Genomic DNA, 18,662 nt, shown 5'->3' on the forward strand with positions numbered 1-18,662 from the left:
AGCACAGGGAAAACTGCCCTTTATCCACGGATTCCAGGCCTCACAGGACTTACAGGAGCAGGCATGAGTGCAGAGGGCCCAACACTAGGGGGCAGCACAGAGAAAACTGCCCTTTATCCACGGATTCCAGGCCTCACAGAACTTACAGGAGCAGGCATGAGAGCAGAGGGCCCAACACTAGGGGGCAGCACAGGGAAAACTGCCCTTTATCCACGGATTCCAGGCCTCACAGGACTTACAGGAGCAGGCATGAGTGCAGAGGGCCCAACACTAGGGGGCAGCACAGGGAAAACTGCCCTTTATCCACGGATTCCAGGCCTCACAGGACTTACAGGAGCAGGCATGAGTGCAGAGGGCCCAACACTAGGGGGCAGCACAGAGAAAACTGCCCTTTATCCACGGATTCCAGGCCTCACAGGACTTACAGGAGCAGGCATGAGTGCAGGGCCCAACACTAGGGGGCAGCACAGAGAAAACTGCCCTTTATCCACGGATTCCAGGCCTCACAGGACTTACAGGAGCCGGCATGAGTACAGAGGGCCCAACACTAGGGGGCAGCACAGAGAAAACTGCCCTTTATCCACGGATTCCAGGCCTCACAGAACTTACAGGAGCCGGCATGAGTACAGAGGGCCCAACACTAGGGGGCAGCACAGAGAAAACTGCCCTTTATCCACGGATTCCAGGCCTCACAGAACTTACAGGAGCCGGCATGAGTGCAGAGGGCCCAACACTAGGGGGCAGCACAGAGAAAACTGCCCTTTATCCACGGATTCCAGGCCTCACAGGACTTACAGGAGCAGGCATGAGTGCAGAGGGCCCAACACTAGGGGGCAGCACAGGGAAAACTGCCCTTTATCCACGGATTCCAGGCCTCACAGGACTTACAGGAGCAGGCATGAGTGCAGAGGGCCCAACACTAGGGGGCAGCACAGAGAAAACTGCCCTTTATCCACGGATTCCAGGCCTCACAGGACTTACAGGAGCAGGCATGAGTGCAGAGGGCCCAACACTAGGGGGCAGCACAGAGAAAACTTCCCTTTATCCACGGATTCCAGGCCTCACAGAACTTACAGGAGCAGGCATGAGTGCAGAGGGCCCAACACTAGGGGGCAGCACAGAGAAAACTGCCCTTTATCCACGGATTCCAGGCCTCACAGGACTTACAGGAGCAGGCATAAGTGCAGAGGGCCCAACACTAGGGGGCAGCACAGGGAAAACTGCCCTTTATCCACGGATTCCAGGCCTCACAGGACTTACAGGAGCAGGCATGAGTGCAGAGGGCCCAACACTAGGGGGCAGCACAGAGAAAACTGCCCTTTATCCACAGATTCCAGGCCTCACAGGACTTACAGGAGCCGGCATGAGTGCAGAGGGCCCAACACTAGGGGGCGGCACAGAGAAAACTGCCCTTTATCCACGGATTCCAGGCCTCACAGAACTTACAGGAGCCGGCATGAGTGCAGAGGGCCCGACACTAGGGGGCAGCACAGAGAAAACTGCCCTTTATCCACGGATTCCAGGCCTCACAGGACTTACAGCAGCAGGCATGAGTGCAGAGGGCCCAAAACTAGGGGGCAGCACAGAGAAAACTGCCCTTTATCCACGGATTCCAGGCCTCACAGGACTTACAGGAGCAGGCAAGAGTGCAGAGGGCCCAACACTAGGGGGCGGCACAGAGAAAACTGCCCTTTATCCAGGGATTCCAGGCCTCACAGGACTTACAGGAGCCGGCATGAGAGCAGAGGGCCCAACACTAGGGGGCAGCACAGGGAAAACTGCCCTTTATCCACGGATTCCAGGCCTCACAGGACTTACAGGAGCCGGCATGAGTGCAGAGGGCCCAACACTGGGGGGCAGCACAGAGAAAACTGCCCTTTATCCACGGATTCCAGGCCTCACAGGACTTACAGGAGCCGGCATGAGTGCAGAGGGCCCAACACTAGGGGGCAGCACGGAGAAAACTGCCCTTTATCCACGGATTCCAGGCCTCACAGGACTTACAGGAGCCGGCATGAGTGCAGAGGGCCCAACACTAGGGGGCTGCACAGAGAAAACTGCCCTTTATCCACGGATTCCAGGCCTCACAGGACTTACAGGAGCAGGCATGAGTGCAGGGCCCAACACTAGGGGGCGGCACAGAGAAAACTGCCCTTTATCCACGGATTCCAGGCCTCACAGAACTTACAGGAGCAGGCATGAGTGCAGAGGGCCCAACACTAGGGGGCGGCACAGAGAAAACTGCCCTTTATCCACGGATTCCAGGCCTCACAGGACTTACAGGAGCAGGCATAAGTGCAGAGGGCCCAACACTAGGGGGCAGCACAGAGAAAACTGCCCTTTATCCACGGATTCCAGGCCTCACAGAACTTACAGGAGCAGGCATAAGTGCAGAGGGCCCAACACTAGGGGGCAGCACAGGGAAAACTGCCCTTTATCCACGGATTCCAGGCCTCACAGGACTTACAGGAGCAGGCATAAGTGCAGAGGGCCCAACACTAGGGGGCAGCACAGGGAAAACTGCCCTTTATCCACGGATTCCAGGCCTCACAGGACTTACAGGAGCAGGCATGAGTGCAGAGGGCCCAACACTAGGGGGCAGCACAGAGAAAACTGCCCTTTATCCACGGATTCCAGGCCTCACAGGACTTACAGGAGCAGGCATGAGTGCAGAGGGCCCAACACTAGGGAGGAACACAGAGAAAACTGCCCTTTATCTAAGGATTCCAGGCCTCACAGAACTTACAGGAGCAGGCATGAGTGCAGAGGGCCCAACACTAGGGGGCGGCACAGGGAAAACTGCCCTTTATCCACGGATTCCAGGCCTCACAGGACTTACAGGAGCAGGCATGAGTGCAGAGGGCCCAACACTAGGGGGCGGCACAGAGAAAACTGCCCTTTATCCACGGATTCCAGGCCTCACAGGACTTACAGGAGCAGGCATGAGTGCAGAGGGCCCAACACTAGGGGGCAGCACAGAGAAAACTGCCCTTTATCCACGGATTCCAGGCCTCACAGAACTTACAGGAGCAGGCATAAGTGCAGAGGGCCCAACACTAGGGGGCAGCACAGAGAAAACTGCCCTTTATCCACGGATTCCAGGCCTCACAGGACTTACAGGAGCAGGCATAAGTGCAGAGGGCCCAACACTAGGGGGCAGCACAGGGAAAACTGCCCTTTATCCACGGATTCCAGGCCTCACAGGACTTACAGGAGCAGGCATGAGTGCAGAGGGCCCAACACTAGGGGGCAGCACAGAGAAAACTGCCCTTTATCCACGGATTCCAGGCCTCACAGGACTTACAGGAGCAGGCATGAGTGCAGAGGGCCCAACACTAGGGGGCAGCACAGAGAAAACTGCCCTTTATCCACGGATTCCAGGCCTCACAGGACTTACAGGAGCAGGCATGAGTGCAGAGGGCCCAACACTAGGGGGCAGCACAGAGAAAACTGCCCTTTATCCACGGATTCCAGGCCTCACAGGACTTACAGGAGCAGGCATGAGTGCAGAGGGCCCAACACTAGGGGGCGGCACAGAGAAAACTGCCCTTTATCCACGGATTCCAGGCCTCACAGAACTTACAGGAGCCGGCATGAGTGCAGAGGGCCCAACACTAGGGGGCAGCACAGAGAAAACTGCCCTTTATCCACGGATTCCAGGCCTCACAGGACTTACAGGAGCAGGCATGAGTGCAGAGGGCCCAACACTAGGGGGCAGCACAGAGAAAACTGCCCTTTATCCACGGATTCCAGGCCTCACAGGACTTACAGGAGCCGGCATGAGTGCAGAGGGCCCAACACTAGGGGGCGGCACAGAGAAAACTGCCCTTTATCCACGGATTCCAGGCCTCACAGAACTTACAGGAGCCGGCATGAGTGCAGGGCCCAACACTAGGGGGCAGCACAGAGAAAACTGCCCTTTATCCACGGATTCCAGGCCTCACAGAACTTACAGGAGCAGGCATGAGTGCAGAGGGCCCAACACTAGGGGGCAGCACAGGGAAAACTGCCCTTTATCCACGGATTCCAGGCCTCACAGAACTTACAGGAGCAGGCATGAGTGCAGAGGGCCCAACACTAGGGGGCAGCACAGAGAAAACTGCCCTTTATCCACGGATTCCAGGCCTCACAGAACTTACAGGAGCTGGCATGAAAAAGAGAAGAAGATTGTAGGAAACGTGTGACTGCCACTAAGAAGTGTTAATTGTGGCCATATGGAGTGTCCAACTTCCTAGAAAAATAAGACTAACCAAGAAGAAACTTCCTAAAAGGGAACAATTCAAAACCTAGAAAGTTTCCTGCCCTAATTCCAGCTGTGCTCACTTCTGCATCGGTGGGCGGCGTGTTACCTACTGATACCGGCCGGCTCACAATCATCACACATTGTCAAATGGACAGGACATGTGCCAGATCCGGCAGTAATCGGTAGATGTGACGTCCCCGACCGGTGCAGAAGTCAGCAGAGCCAGAATCCCCCCCGTGTCTGCAGCTACAGGGGCTTTACCTTGTGAATTGTATAATTGTGGACGTGGGCCGCCCCCCTGGGTGAATCATCCTTTTACTAACAGGCCTCTTCTAGACCCTCATCAGATTCATAAGGAATAAAATACATTTTCATCCTGTCGAGGTAACACAACCCCCATCTGAGTCCTGACATCACGTATCACTCACTGGTCCCATCTTCTGAAGGATCACAGCTATTAGGATCAGTGCAAATGTTTCCAGCAGAGACGGGCAGAGATGTCAGCGCATCACTCCTGTGTTAAGTGATAAGTACTATTTAGATAGGAGTAAAACCTCCGCACAGGAAACACTTTGTGCTGAAGGAAAAACAAGCCGATCGCAGGATGAAAACACTGACAGGCGACGCTGATGGACGGCCAAAAGATGCGTTTACTGCGCGGCCGCTACAAGGACCACAGCTCATCGCCTAATGGTGTAAAATGATGGCAGCTTTTATCGGAAACCTGCATTTCAACACAGACGGAAAATTACACTGCTGGACAGTGCAAACAGCGGGAAAGAAAAGATTACAGGGATCGTACGCAGAGAAAAAGAGAAGTAAAGGCACAAATACACGTGCCGAGCGCGGCCGATCCTCATCTGCAGAGGGGCTGCATAATGTCCTGGGTAGGGAACTAACATACTGTGCAGAGAACTGCGGCCATGTCACCCATCATGTTACCGCAGCACATCGCTTGTTACACGGGAAACGTACAGCAGCAGCAGCAATACACCCTGGAAACGTGGGAGTCGCTGGTTCCTCTGGGGTTTACACATCACAATAAGGGTCAGTTCACACTGGGCATTTTTGCTGCTTTTTTATGCTAATTTTCAGCTGCTTTTCACAGTACCAGCAAAGCCTATAGGATTTCAGAAATCTCCTGCACACATTGGTTTTTTGTGTGATCAGGATTTTGTGCTTTGCTGCGTTTTTTGGACATAGAGCAGGTCACTTCTTTCAGCGTTTTTGCTGCGTTTTTTCACACATTGACTTGAATTGTTGGTGAAAAAAACACAGCAAAAACACAGATACCATTATTTGCTGCTGAAAATCCAAGGACATTACCATGGAAAAAAGGAAAAAAAACGCACCAAAAACGCACTTAAACCTGCATTTCTGACGCAGCTTCTTTCCCGCCAAGAAGATCATGTTTTGCTGCAGAAAAAAAAAGCAACAAAAACGCCCTGTGTGAACTGACCCTAATGGGGACCTCATCAGTGATTGTCAGTAAAAGTCAGTAGTATAGCAGTAATATTCTCATACATAAGTGCAGTATTATAGTAGTTATATTCTTGTACATAGGAGCAGTATTATAGTAGTTATATTCTTGTACATAGGAGCAGTATTATAGTAGTTATATTCTTGTACATAGGGGCAGTATTATAGTAGTTATATTCTTGTACATAGGGGCAGTATTATAGTAGTTATATTCTTGTACATAGGAGCAGTATTATAGTAGTTATATTCTTGTACATAGGAGCAGTATTATAGTAGTTATATTCTTGTACATAGGAGCAGTATTATAGTAGTTATATTCTTGTACATAGGGGCAGTATTATAGTAGTTATATTCTTGTACATAGGGGCAGTATTATAGTAGTTATATTCTTGTACATAGGAGCAGTATTATAGTAGTTATATTCTTGTACATAGGAGCAGTATTATAGTAGTTATATTCTTGTACATAGGAGCAGTATTATAGTAGTTATATTCTTGTACATAGGGACAGTATTATAGCAGTTATATTCTTGTACATAGGAGCAGTATTACAGCAGTTATATTCTTGTACATAGGGGCAGTATTATAGTAGTTATATTCTTGTACATAGGAACAGTATTATAGTAGTTATATTCTTGTACATAGGAGCAGTATTATAGTAGATATATTCTTGTACATAGGAGCAGTATTATAGTAGTTATATTCTTGTACATAGGAGCAGTATTATAGTAGTTATATTACTGTACATAGGGGCAGTATTATAGTAGTTAAATTCTTGTACATAGGAGCAGTATTATAATAGTTATATTCTGGTACATAGGAGCAGTATTATAGTAGTTATATTCTTGTACATAGGAGCAGTATTATAGTAGTTATATTCTTGTACATAGGCAGTATTATAGTAGTTATATTCTTGTACATAGGAGCAGTATTATACTGGTTATATTCTTGTACATAGGAACAGTATTATAGTAGTTATATTCTTGTACATAGAGGGCAGTATTATTGTAGTTATATTCTTGTACATAGGAGCAGTATTATAGTAGTTATATTCTTGTACATAGGAGCAGTATTATAGTAGTTATATTCTTGTACATAGGAGCAGTATTATAGTAGTTATATTCTTGTACATAGGGGCAGTATTATAGTAGTTATATTCTTGTACATAGGAGCAGTATTATAGTAGTTATATTCTTGTACATAGGGGGCAGTATTATAGTAGTTATATTCTTGTACATAGGAGCAGTATTATAGTAGTTATATTCTTGTATAGGGGCAGTATTATAGTAGTTATATTCTTGTACATAGGAGCAGTATTATAGTAGTTATATTCTTGTACATAGGGGCAGTATTATAGTAGTAATATTCTTGTATATAGGAGCAGTATTATAGTAGTTATATTCTTGTACATAGGAGCAGTATTATAGTAGTTATATTCTTGTACATAGAGGGCAGTATTATAGTAGTTATATTCTTGTACATAGGGGCAGTATTATAGTAGTTATATTCTTGTACATAGGAGCAGTATTATAGTAGTTATATTCTTGTACATAGGGGCAGTATTATAGTAGTTATATTCTTGTACATAGGGGCAGTATTATAGTAGTTATATTCTTGTACATAGGAGCAGTATTATAGTAGTTATATTCCTGTACATAGGAGCAGTATTATAGTAGTTATATTCTTGCACATAGGGGGCAGTATTATAGTAGTTATATTCTTGTACATAGGAGCAGTATTATAGTAGTTATATTCTTGTACATAGGAGCAGTATTATAATAGTTATATTCCTGTACATAGGAGCAGTATTATAGTAGTTATATTGCTGTACATAGGGGGCAGTATTATAGTAGTTATATTCTTGTATGTAGGAGCAGTATTATAGTAGTTATATTCTTGTACATAGGGGCAGTATTGTAGTAGTTATATTCTTGTACATAGGGGGCAGTATTATAGTAGTTATATTCTTGTACATAGGGGCAGTATTATAGTAGTTATATTCTTGTACATAGGAGCAGTATTATAGTAGTTATATTCTTGTACATAGGAGCAGTATTATAGCAGTTATATTCTTGTACATAGGAGCAGTATTATAGTAGTTATATTCTTGCACATAGGGGGCAGTATTATAGTAGTTATATTCTTGTATACAGGAGCAGTATTATAGTAGTTATATTCTTGTACATAGGAGCAGTATTATAATAGTTATATTCTTGTACATAGGAGCAGTATTATAGTAGTTATATTCTTGTACATAGAGGGCAGTATTATAGTAGTTATATTCTTGTACATAGAGGGCAGTATTATAGTAGTTATATTCTTGTACATAGAGGGCAGTATTATAGTAGTTATATTCTTGTACATAGGAGCAGTATTATAGTAGTTATATTCCTGTACATAGGAGCAGTATTATAGTAGTTATATTCTTGCACATAGGGGCAGTATTATAGTAGTTATATTCTTGTACATAGGGGCAGTATTATAGTAGTTATATTCTTGTACATAGGAGCAGTATTATAGTAGTTATATTCCTGTACATAGGAGCAGTATTATAGTAGTTATATTCTTGTACATAGGAGCAGTATTATAGTAGTTATATTCTTGCACATAGGGGCAGTATTATAGTATATTCTTGTAAATAGGGGCAGTATAGTAGTTATATTCTTGCACATAGGGGCAGTATTGTAGTAGTTATATTCTTGTACATAGGAGCAGTATTATAGTAGTTATATTCCTGTAAATAAGAGCAGTATTATAGTAGTTATATTCTTGCACATAAGAGCAGTATTATAGTAGTTATATTCTTGTACATAGGAGCAGTATTATAGTAGTTATATTCTTGTACATAAGAGCAGTATTATATTAGTTATATTCTTGCACATAAGAGCAGTATTATAGTAGTTATATTCTTGTACATAGGAGCAGTATTATAGTAGTTATATTCTTGTACATAGGAGCAGTATTATAGTAGTTATATTCTTGCACATAGGGGCAGTATTATAGTATATTCTTGTACATAGGGGCAGTATTATAGTAGTTATATTCTTGCACTTAGGAGCAGTATTATAGTAGTTATATTCTTGTACATAGGGGCAGTATTATAGTAGTTATATTCTTGCACATAGCAGTATTATAGTAGTTATATTCCTGTACATAGGAGCAGTATTATAGTAGTTATATTCTTGTACATAGGGAGCAGTATTATAGTAGTTATAGTCTTGTACATAGGGGCAGTATTATAGTAGTTATATTCTTGTACATAGGAGCAGTATTATAGTAGTTATATTCTTGCACATAGGGGCAGTATTATAGTATATTCTTGTAAATAGGGGCAGTATAGTAGTTATATTCTTGCACATAGGGGCAGTATTGTAGTAGTTATATTCTTGTACATAGGAGCAGTATTATAGTAGTTATATTCTTGTACATAAGAGCAGTATTATAGTAGTTATATTCTTGCACATAAGAGCAGTATTATAGTAGTTATATTCTTGTACATAGGAGCAGCATTATAGTAGTTATATTCTTGTACATAAGAGCAGTATTATAGTAGTTATATTCTTGTACATAGGAGCAGTATTATAGTAGTTATATTCTTGTACATAGGAGCAGTATTATAGTAGTTATATTCTTGCACATAGGGGCAGTATTATAGTATATTCTTGTACATAGGGGCAGTATTATAGTAGTTATATTCTTGCACTTAGGAGCAGTATTATAGTAGTTATATTCTTGTACATAGGGGCAGTATTATAGTAGTTATATTCTTGTACATAGCAGTATTATAGTAGTTATATTCTTGTACATAGGAGCAGTATTATAGTAGTTATATTCTTGTACATAGGGGCAGTATTATAGTAGTTATATTCTTGCACATAGGGGGCAGTATTATAGTAGTTATATTCCTGTACATAGGAGCAGTATTATAGTAGTTATATTCTTGTACATAGGGAGCAGTATTATAGTAGTTATATTCTTGTACATAGGGGCAGTATTATAGTAGTTATATTCTTGTACATAGGGGCAGTATTATAGTAGTTATATTCCTGTACATAGGGGCAGTATTATAGCAGTTATATTCTTGTACATGGGAGCAGTATTATAGTAGTTATATTCTTGTATATAGGGGCAGTACTATAGTAGTTATATTCTTGTACATAGGGGGCATATAGTAGTTATATTCCTGTACATAGGAGCAGTATTATAATAGTTATATTCTTGCACATAGGAGCAGTATTATAGTAGTTATATTCTTGTACATAGGAGCAGTATTATAGTAGTTATATTCTTGTACATAGGAGCAGTAGAAGGATCGCTGATATTCCGGTCCTCGCTCAGCTGAGTGTTAGCTGTAACTTGAGTGTCCCTTGTCCACTCTCACTAGCTAATAGACGCAGAGGAGAACGCTGCCAGAATAAGGAGTGAGAAGGTGAAGAAAGTGCCCCGCTCGCACTAAATTTATGGCTCTGTTGCCATTAAGGGAAAAATTAGCCGATGGCGGCTATCATATTAAAGGGTGAGAAAGCCGTGAATTACCTTTTTTAAGATCTTATTGCTTACAATGATAATTTTACCTTACAAAAGGCCATTTTTAATGAGTGATACAGGAGGGAAGCTGTGATTTATGGCCGTATGTTCCTCACCTTTTATACTGATTTTTTTTTTCCACTTAAACACATTTACTCCTTTCTTTCTTTTATTAAAACACAAACTAAGAGCAGGTTTTTACATAGGGTAGGGGGACGCTAGTGTAGTAGATAGCAGTATTAGGAGGTCTGCTACACATCTTTCCCAAAGTTCTATAAGATGGGGGATAAGTGGTGTGCCATGCTGTTCATGACTTTTAAAGGGAAATTTTCAGCTGCCCTAACCTCCTAAACCGCTGCTATGTCTCTACTGCACCCACGAGAGGTGGTGAGTTCTCCTTCAATGGAAGTCTTCACACAGAGGCTGGACAGACATTTGTCTGAGATGGTTTAGGGAATCCTGCATTGAGCTGGGGGTTGGACACAATGACCCTTGAGGTTCCTTCCAACGCTAACATTCTAGGATTCTATGTTCTATGAATCTATTTCTATATTCTAGCAGGATCCTTCTGCTACCTTTCTGATTGCTCTATAATTGTAAAATCAAGTTTTAATCTGAGCGGGCTAGTGCAACATTAGCAATAGTTAGCTTATTCCCCAAACTAATCCTTCCTCGTATCTTGTAAACTCACCACCATTGGTGCAACTGGCATGAATTCCAAGGTGTATATGTGCATGATGTTCTGCCGGGATGTTACATGAAGCCGGGTGTCTGCTCCCTTAGTCAGTAAAGGACCTGCGCACATTCAGGGAGGCATCGGGGATGTGAGGCTCCGCCGGCTTTTGAGGAGCTCCGCAGTCCACATACCTGATCAAAGAGATGGCAAGAGCTTATATTTACTGAGGTTTTTTATTTTACATAAGTTAAAGATGGAAAATCTCTTTTCCCTTGTATCCAAACTAATGAGGGGAGATAAAAATGAAACAAGCAAAGCGTTGAGGCAGTGATAGCAATGTAGATGTAGCTGCAGAGAAGATAAATACATATTGTAAAAGCATTAACTGAGCCTAAATGTTCCTGCGGAGGGACTATGTCACGATGGATAACCCGGCCCCCACCCCAAGTACCACCTGAGGCTTCAGCCCCGCACAAGGCTTCTCCTGCCATGACTGCATTTTCTGGGCCGCGCTGCAGGGAGTGTGACTTGGCATGAATTGCGCCATACTTAACATGCGAGGTGGATATTTAGAATTGAAGTGCTTTCCACACAATTTAAAAATAGACAGTTTATTAATCTGAACTGCAAGCACATGTAGAAGAGGCCTGGAGATTGACATCTCTGGGATTAGTTTAGCCCTGTTTTTTTCCAGAGGTCATCTCCATGGTGCTCAGGAAGAATGCTGAATAAATGGCTCCGCAGCTCTTCCCAGGGCCGCGCTGAATACATATCATTTCACTTTTGGCCTAATGGACCATTTTTCACCAAACAATGTTACAATATGGTCGCTTACAATTTATTTTTTCCCCACCTCCTGCCGTACTTTGTACACCTTCAATTTCAGTTCTGATAAAACCCTGTGGAAAAGGCTGGGAGGAGAGTTTAATCTGTGTGGGACCTGTAATTACAAGAATCTGTAGCGGTTAATAGCATTCAAACCTACGATCAATGCTTTTTTATAGGTACGCTACATGAAAGATCACTTGGCTGCCTGCAACCCCATTGAGCCGGGAGATGCCGGCAGCGATAACAAAGATGTTCAGTTTTGACAAATGATCAAACGAGCTTTGCTTTTGCAAGGTGTAATGGCACAATAGAGCGGAGGGCACACACAAAAATAGTACATAAAAGCTTTGGAATTTTCTGATTTCGTGCAATTCTTACCTGACCTTTTCATCTGCCCCCCCACCCTTGTCTGTCATTCTGCAGTCTGTGCTGTTATCAGCTTCAATCAAGAGAGAAGGGGAATCGCCCACAGCGTCGCCCCACTCCACGGACGACATTCACCACTCGGACAGATACCAGGTGCGCCGCTATTGAAGGGCTAGGAAAAAAAGATGAAACGTGTAAAACGAGCAGTTAATTACTAGGCGGCGGCCATTGAAACCGTTAACACAGCAGGATAATAGGGTCATTTACTGATACAGCTGGAACTCCACACATTAAATCATCACTGTCAGGTTGTGTTTTTTTTATCTATTGCGTTAGATTAACTTCTGCATTATGTGATTAGACACATTGTGTAACCGGACAAAGGCCCATAGACAAGTGCTGCAGCCACAACCTATCCTGCCCCACCGGTGACCAGTAATGATGAAGGCTCCGTACACATCAGCCCGCTCCGCTCCCGGGGATCTGCAGAATCATTAACAGAAAAACACTGGAGAATGATAACGACACTCACACGGTCCCCCTACGGCCTTCCCTGCAGTAATTCACAGTCACAGTGCTCGCAGTGGTCTCCAACAGAATCTACATACAGTGATGTATCTACACAGTGACTGCACCAGCAGAATAGTGACTGCACCAGCAGAATAGTGAGTGCAGCTCTGGGGTATAATACAGGATCAGTAATGTAATGTATGTACACAGTGACTGCACCAGCAGAATAGTGAGTGCAGCTCTGGAGTATAATACAGGAGGTAACTCAGGATCAGTAATGTAATGTATGTACACAGTGACTGCACCAGCAGAATAGTGAGTGCAGCTCTGGAGTATAATAATAATAATAAATAATAATAATTTTATTTATATAGCGCCAACATATTCCGCAGCGCTTTACAACTTATAGAGGGGACTTATACAGACAACAGACATTACAGCATAACAGAAATCACAGTTCAAAACAGATACCAGGAGGAATGAGGGCCCTGCTCGCAAGGTACAAACTATGAGGAAAAGGGGAGACACAAGAGGTGGATGGAGACACAAGAGGTGGATGGAGGTAACTCAGGATCAGTAATGTATGTACATAGTGACTGCACCAGCAGAATAGTGAGTGCAGCTCTGGAGTATAATACAGGATCAGTAATGTAATGCATGTACACAGTGACTGCACCAGCAGAATAGTGAGTGCAGCTCTGGAGTATAATACAGGAGGTAACTCAGGATCAGTAATGTAATGTATGTACACAGTGACTGCACCAGCAGAATAGTGACTGCACCAGCAGAATAGTGAGTGCAGCTCTGGAGTATAATACAGGATCAGTAATGTAATGTATGTACACAGTGACTGCACCAGCAGAATAGTGAGTGCAGCTCTGGAGTATAATACAGGATCAGTAATGTAATGTATGTACACAGTGACTGCACCAGCAGAATAGTGAGTACAGCTCTGGAGTGTAATACAGGATGTAACTCAGGATCAGTAATGTAATGTATGTACACAGTGACTGCACCAGCAGAATAGTGAGTGCAGCTCTGGAGGATAATACAGGATGTAACTCAGGATCAGTAATGTATGTACACAGTGACTGCACCAGCAGAATAGTGAGTGCAGCTCTGGGGTATAATACAGGATCAGTAATGTAATGTATGTACACAGTGACTGCACCAGCAGAATAGTGAGTGCAGCTCTGGAGTGTAATACAGGATGTAACTCAGGATCAGTAATGTAATGTATGCACACAGTGACTGCACCAGCAGAATAGTGAGTGCAGCTCTGGAGGATAATACAGGATGTAACTCAGGATCAGTAATGTATGTACACAGTGACTGCACCAGCAGAATAGTGAGTGCAGCTCTGGGGTATAATACAGGATGTAACTCAGGATCAGTAATGTAATATATGTACACAGTGACTGCACCAGCAGAATAGTGAGTGCAGCTCTGGAGTATAATACAGGATGTAACTCAGGATCAGTAATGTAATGTATGTACACAGTGACTGCACCAGCAGAATAGTGAGTGCAGCTCTGGGGTATAATACAGGATCAGTAATGTAATGTATGTACACAGTGACTGCACCAGCAGAATAGTGAGTGCAGCTCTGGAGTATAATACAGGATGTAACTCAGGATCAATAATGTAATGTATGTACACAGTGACTGCACCAGCAGAATAGTGAGTGCAGCTCTGGAGTATAATACAGGAGGTAACTCAGGATCAGTACTGTAATGTATGTACACAGTGACTGCACCAGCAGAATAGTGAGTGCAGCTCTGGGGTATAATACAGGATGTAACTCAGGATCAGTAATGTAATGTGTGTACACAGTGACTGCACCAGCAGAATAGTGAGTGCAGCTCTGGAGTATAATACAAATACAGGATGTAACTCAGGATCAGTAATGTAATGTATGTACACAGTGACTGCACCAGCAGAATAGTGAGTGCAGCTCTGGGGTATAATACAGGAGTAACTCAGGATCAGTAATGTAATGTATGTACACAGTGACTGCACCAGCAGAATAGTGAGTGCAGCTCTGAAGTGTAATACAGGAGGTAACTCAGGATCAGTAATGTAATGTATGTACACAGTGAGTGCACCAGCAGAATAGTGAGTGCAGCTCTGGAGTATAATACAGTATGTAACTCAGGATCAGTAATGTAATGTATGTACACAGTGACTTCACCAGCAGAATAGTGAGTGCAGCTCTGGAGTATAATACAGGAGGTAACTCAGGACCAGTAATGTAATGTATGTACACAGTGACTGCACAGCAGAATAGTGAGTGCAGCTCTGGAGTATAATACAAATACAGGATGTAACTCAGGATCAGTAATGTAATGTATGTACACAGTGACTGCACCAGCAGAATAGTGAGTGCAGCTCTGGGGTATAATACAGGAGTAACTCAGGATCAGTAATGTAATGTATGTACACAGTGACTGCACCAGCAGAATAGTGAGTGCAGCTCTGGAGTATAATACAAATACAGGATGTAACTCAGGATCAGTAATGTAATGTATGTACACAGTGACTGCACCAGCAGAATAGTGAGTGCAGCTCTGGAGTATAATACAGGAGGTAACTCAGGATCAGTAATGTAATGTATGTACACAGTGACTGCACCAGCAGAATAGTGAGTGCAGCTCTGGAGTATAACACAGGATGTAACTCAGGATCAGTAATGTAATGTATGTACACAGTAACTGCTCCAGCAGAATAGTGAGTGCAGCTCTGGAGTATAACACAGGATGTAACTCAGGATCAGTAATGTAATGTATGCACACAGTGACTGCACCAGCAGAATAGTGAGTGCAGCTCTGGGGTATAATACAGGATGTAACTCAGGATCAGTAATGTAATGTATGTACACAGTGACTGCACCAGCAGAATAGTGAGTGCAGCTCTGGGGTATAATACAGGATGTAACTCAGGATCAGTAATGTAATGTATGTACACAGTGACTGCACCAGCAGAATAGTGAGTGCAGCTCTGGGGTATAATACAGGATGTAACTCAGGATCAGTAATGTATGTACACAGTGACTGCACCAGCAGAATAGTGAGTGCGGCTCTGGAGGATATCATACATGATGTAACTCGGGATCAGGACAGGGTCAGCAATGTATGTGCAGTAATGTTTGTCACAAGCTGTTGCTGTGGATCAGTGACTGATCGCTCTGTTCCCTCGTTCCATGATATAGCTGTAATAAATACTTTGAGGTCATCTAAGCTGCGGCTAGTTCGTGGCCATGCCCTTTCTCCTCCAGCCGCCTCAGTACAACAGTGAAAGCTTTTCATGTCTCCTATGTCTGAGTGAAGCTGTCAGGTTGGAGAGTGACTGTGTAAATTCAGCGTCACGGCTGGCACTTGGCAGATGGAAGTCGTCCAGCTCGCAGAGTGCACCACTTTCTAGGCAGCGTCTGTGACTGTCATTACAGCTGGACTGACATGTTTCTGTCCGAGAGCCATTAGTAGCGACAGCTCTGAGGATGTTCCATTCTACGGAGCTGACAACTGTGGAATTGCAATCCACTATAAATAGAATCGCTGCGGACGGAGGGGATGAAAGCGGCACTGTCTACCCAGAATGTAAAATGGCTGAACTGCCTGGATACAGAAGACCCCCAGATTGTTATAAGGATTGTTTTTTGAGGGTGGAAATTCATCAACCATTTCACAAAGTGGTAATTTTAATTCTCAATTAAAAGTTATTAATGACAAACTCCAGAAATCATCATTCCCAGGAGAATCCTTCAGCCTCCATCATGGTCACATACAGAATATACTTGGTGGATAAATCCCATGTGCATTTGCTGTAGAATTTGCAGCAGAATCTCAGTTTTTTTGTGATGATTTGCAGTTTGAATTACCACAAATCTGCACAGGGATTAACTTAATCCAGGGCAATAATCTGAGCGTCACATCCCACAGTTTGTCACTGTTTCATGACATTTTACCAGCAAAAAAAATCCCAAGAAAACAAAATGACAAACACAATGTGCCTCTTAATAAAAGGAATCAATGGTGCTATAGAAATAAATAATAATAATAATTTATCGAGGTGGAAGAGTCTAACATGGTTGTGAACAGAAATCTATGTGAGACGGCCATACAGTTCTCAGTGCAGGTTTGGAAGCATTGTTTTATTCACACTTTTTCCACTGAATTTCATGTAAAGTTTGCTGCACGTTCCACAACAAATGTACATCAAATAAAAAAGTGACCCCCCCCCAGCTTGGAATAAGTGGCCCAGCTCCACCAAAATGGGTGGGACGAGGGCGCGACACCATTACTTGTCTAATTCATGATGAGCTGTGGCGTTCCTTACGACAGAAATCTTACTCCAGTCCCTGAGTGGAGTAAGGTTTGTGACGATGCGCACACCACTTTTTAGAGGCGCCGGAGGATTCATTTAGAGGTGTGCGTCTTTTAATGAATCAGGGACGTCAGCGCCCCCCCAATACTGGCGGGAACATTGGCAGGCTTGATGAATTGAGGCCTTTGAATATTCACTCAGTTTCTGCTTTCAAAACTCAGCAAAAAGAATGTGTGTGCACAGAGCCTTATATCAGAAGGGACGGCCGCGTACCCTGGTGTCTGCATTTAAGGGGCCAGCATTGCTGACATTTTCATATGTGTTTATAAGTACAGAAATCCCAGAGCGGATAAGACCAGGGCCCATGTCTGGGGCGTGATGACGGCAGTGCTCAACCATGGAGACATCCAGCATCGGCTCATATACAACCACGCCTAACCATCTCAGCTCTGTGCAATCCGGTTTTAGGAGAATGAATCCGTTATTTTCCAGTAGACATTTGTTTTGATTCACTTAGCATTTTCAAGATCTCTTCTTGCTGCCGGTGAATGGAAACCAAGTTAAGATATTGATTACACCGCATTCAAAATTATTCCACAATTGCTCTTTTTCTCCGATTTTCTGGATGCAGATGAGTCGTAAAATGTTCAATCATCGATCGATAGAGGATAAATCACATTTATTGGACAAATTTCCCTATGAGAACAGGATTATTTTCAACACTAAAAACTCAAAAGCAGCAAATTCTTCTTCACAACAAGAGTAAAAAAATGTATAGGTTGTAAAGAGCTGAGAAAGGTAATTTGTGGGATCTGCAGCATTAAAGGGAACCTGTCCCCCCCCCCCCAGTCGTTTCAAACTAAAAGATCCACCTTGTGCAGCAGTAATGCTGCATTCTGACAAGCTGGCTCTTTTAGTTCTGGGTGCTGTAACTAGAGAAATAATCAGTTTTATAATTTGTCCCAAATACCTGGTCCTCAGTCAAGTGGGCCGGTGTTTCCCCCCTGCTTCAGACAGCACACAGCCGTCACTCACATATTCTTGGCGCCGCCTCCTCCTCACCGCTGTTTTCAAAAGTAGCCGGTGCCTGCACTCTTTTCCCCTGCCTGGTGCAGGCGCAGTGAGCGCTGGCCGTCTTTCCTCATATGCAGCCCAGCTGACTGCGCCTGCGCGACCGCCCTGCCTGTGAATCCCAGCCCCAAAGTGACTTATGATTTATTCACATTGCGGGGCTGGGATTCACAGGCAGGGCGGCCGCGCAGGCGCAGTCAGCTGGGCTGCATATGAGGAAAGACGGCCAGCGCTCACTGCGCCTGCACCAGGCAGGGGAAGAGAGCGCAGGCACCGGCTACTTTTGAAAACAGCGGTGAGGAGGAGGCGGCGCCAAGAAGATGTGAGTGACGGCTGTGTGCTGTCTGAAGCAGGGGGGAAACACCGGCCCACTTGACTGAGGACCAGGTATTTGGGACAAATTATAAAACTGATTATTTCTCTAGTTACAGCACCCAGAGCTAAAAGAGCCACCTTGTCAGAATGCAGCATTACTGCTGCACAAGGTGGCTCTTTTAGTTTGAAACGACTGGGGGGGGGGGGGTGACAGGTTCCCTTTCAGACGTCACCGGGCCAAGGTCCATGCAACAGCGGACCCTTTTGTGAAGTCACCTCCACAGTTCTGCGTCCATTGATCTTGATAGTTTTTGGAGAATTTTTG

The 18,662-nt window shown here is 44.2% G+C and overlaps 1 protein-coding gene and 1 long non-coding RNA gene across 7 annotated transcripts in view; one reads left to right on the forward strand and one right to left on the reverse strand.

The window, feature by feature from the left end:
* RNF220 (ring finger protein 220) overlaps positions 1-18,662 on the forward strand; it is a 335,721-nt gene that overhangs the window by 247,416 nt on the left and 69,643 nt on the right. For all 4 annotated transcript variants that reach the window (XM_077277404.1, XM_077277403.1, XM_077277405.1 and 1 more), the window contains one exon: positions 12,176-12,271. In XM_077277404.1, the coding sequence (XP_077133519.1) occupies positions 12,176-12,271 (96 nt within the window). The remainder of the gene's footprint in view (positions 1-12,175; positions 12,272-18,662) is intronic.
* Positions 1-18,662, reverse strand: part of LOC143788055 (uncharacterized) — a 71,458-nt gene that overhangs the window by 43,964 nt on the left and 8,832 nt on the right. For all 3 annotated transcript variants that reach the window (XR_013218544.1, XR_013218543.1, XR_013218542.1), the window contains 2 exons: positions 12,131-12,290; positions 10,940-11,115 (listed from right to left, as the gene is read on the reverse strand). This is a non-coding gene — a long non-coding RNA (uncharacterized LOC143788055). The remainder of the gene's footprint in view (positions 1-10,939; positions 11,116-12,130; positions 12,291-18,662) is intronic.

Source organism: Ranitomeya variabilis, chromosome 8, assembly GCF_051348905.1.
Source record: "Ranitomeya variabilis isolate aRanVar5 chromosome 8, aRanVar5.hap1, whole genome shotgun sequence".
NCBI classification, from domain to species: Eukaryota; Metazoa; Chordata; class Amphibia; order Anura; family Dendrobatidae; genus Ranitomeya; species Ranitomeya variabilis.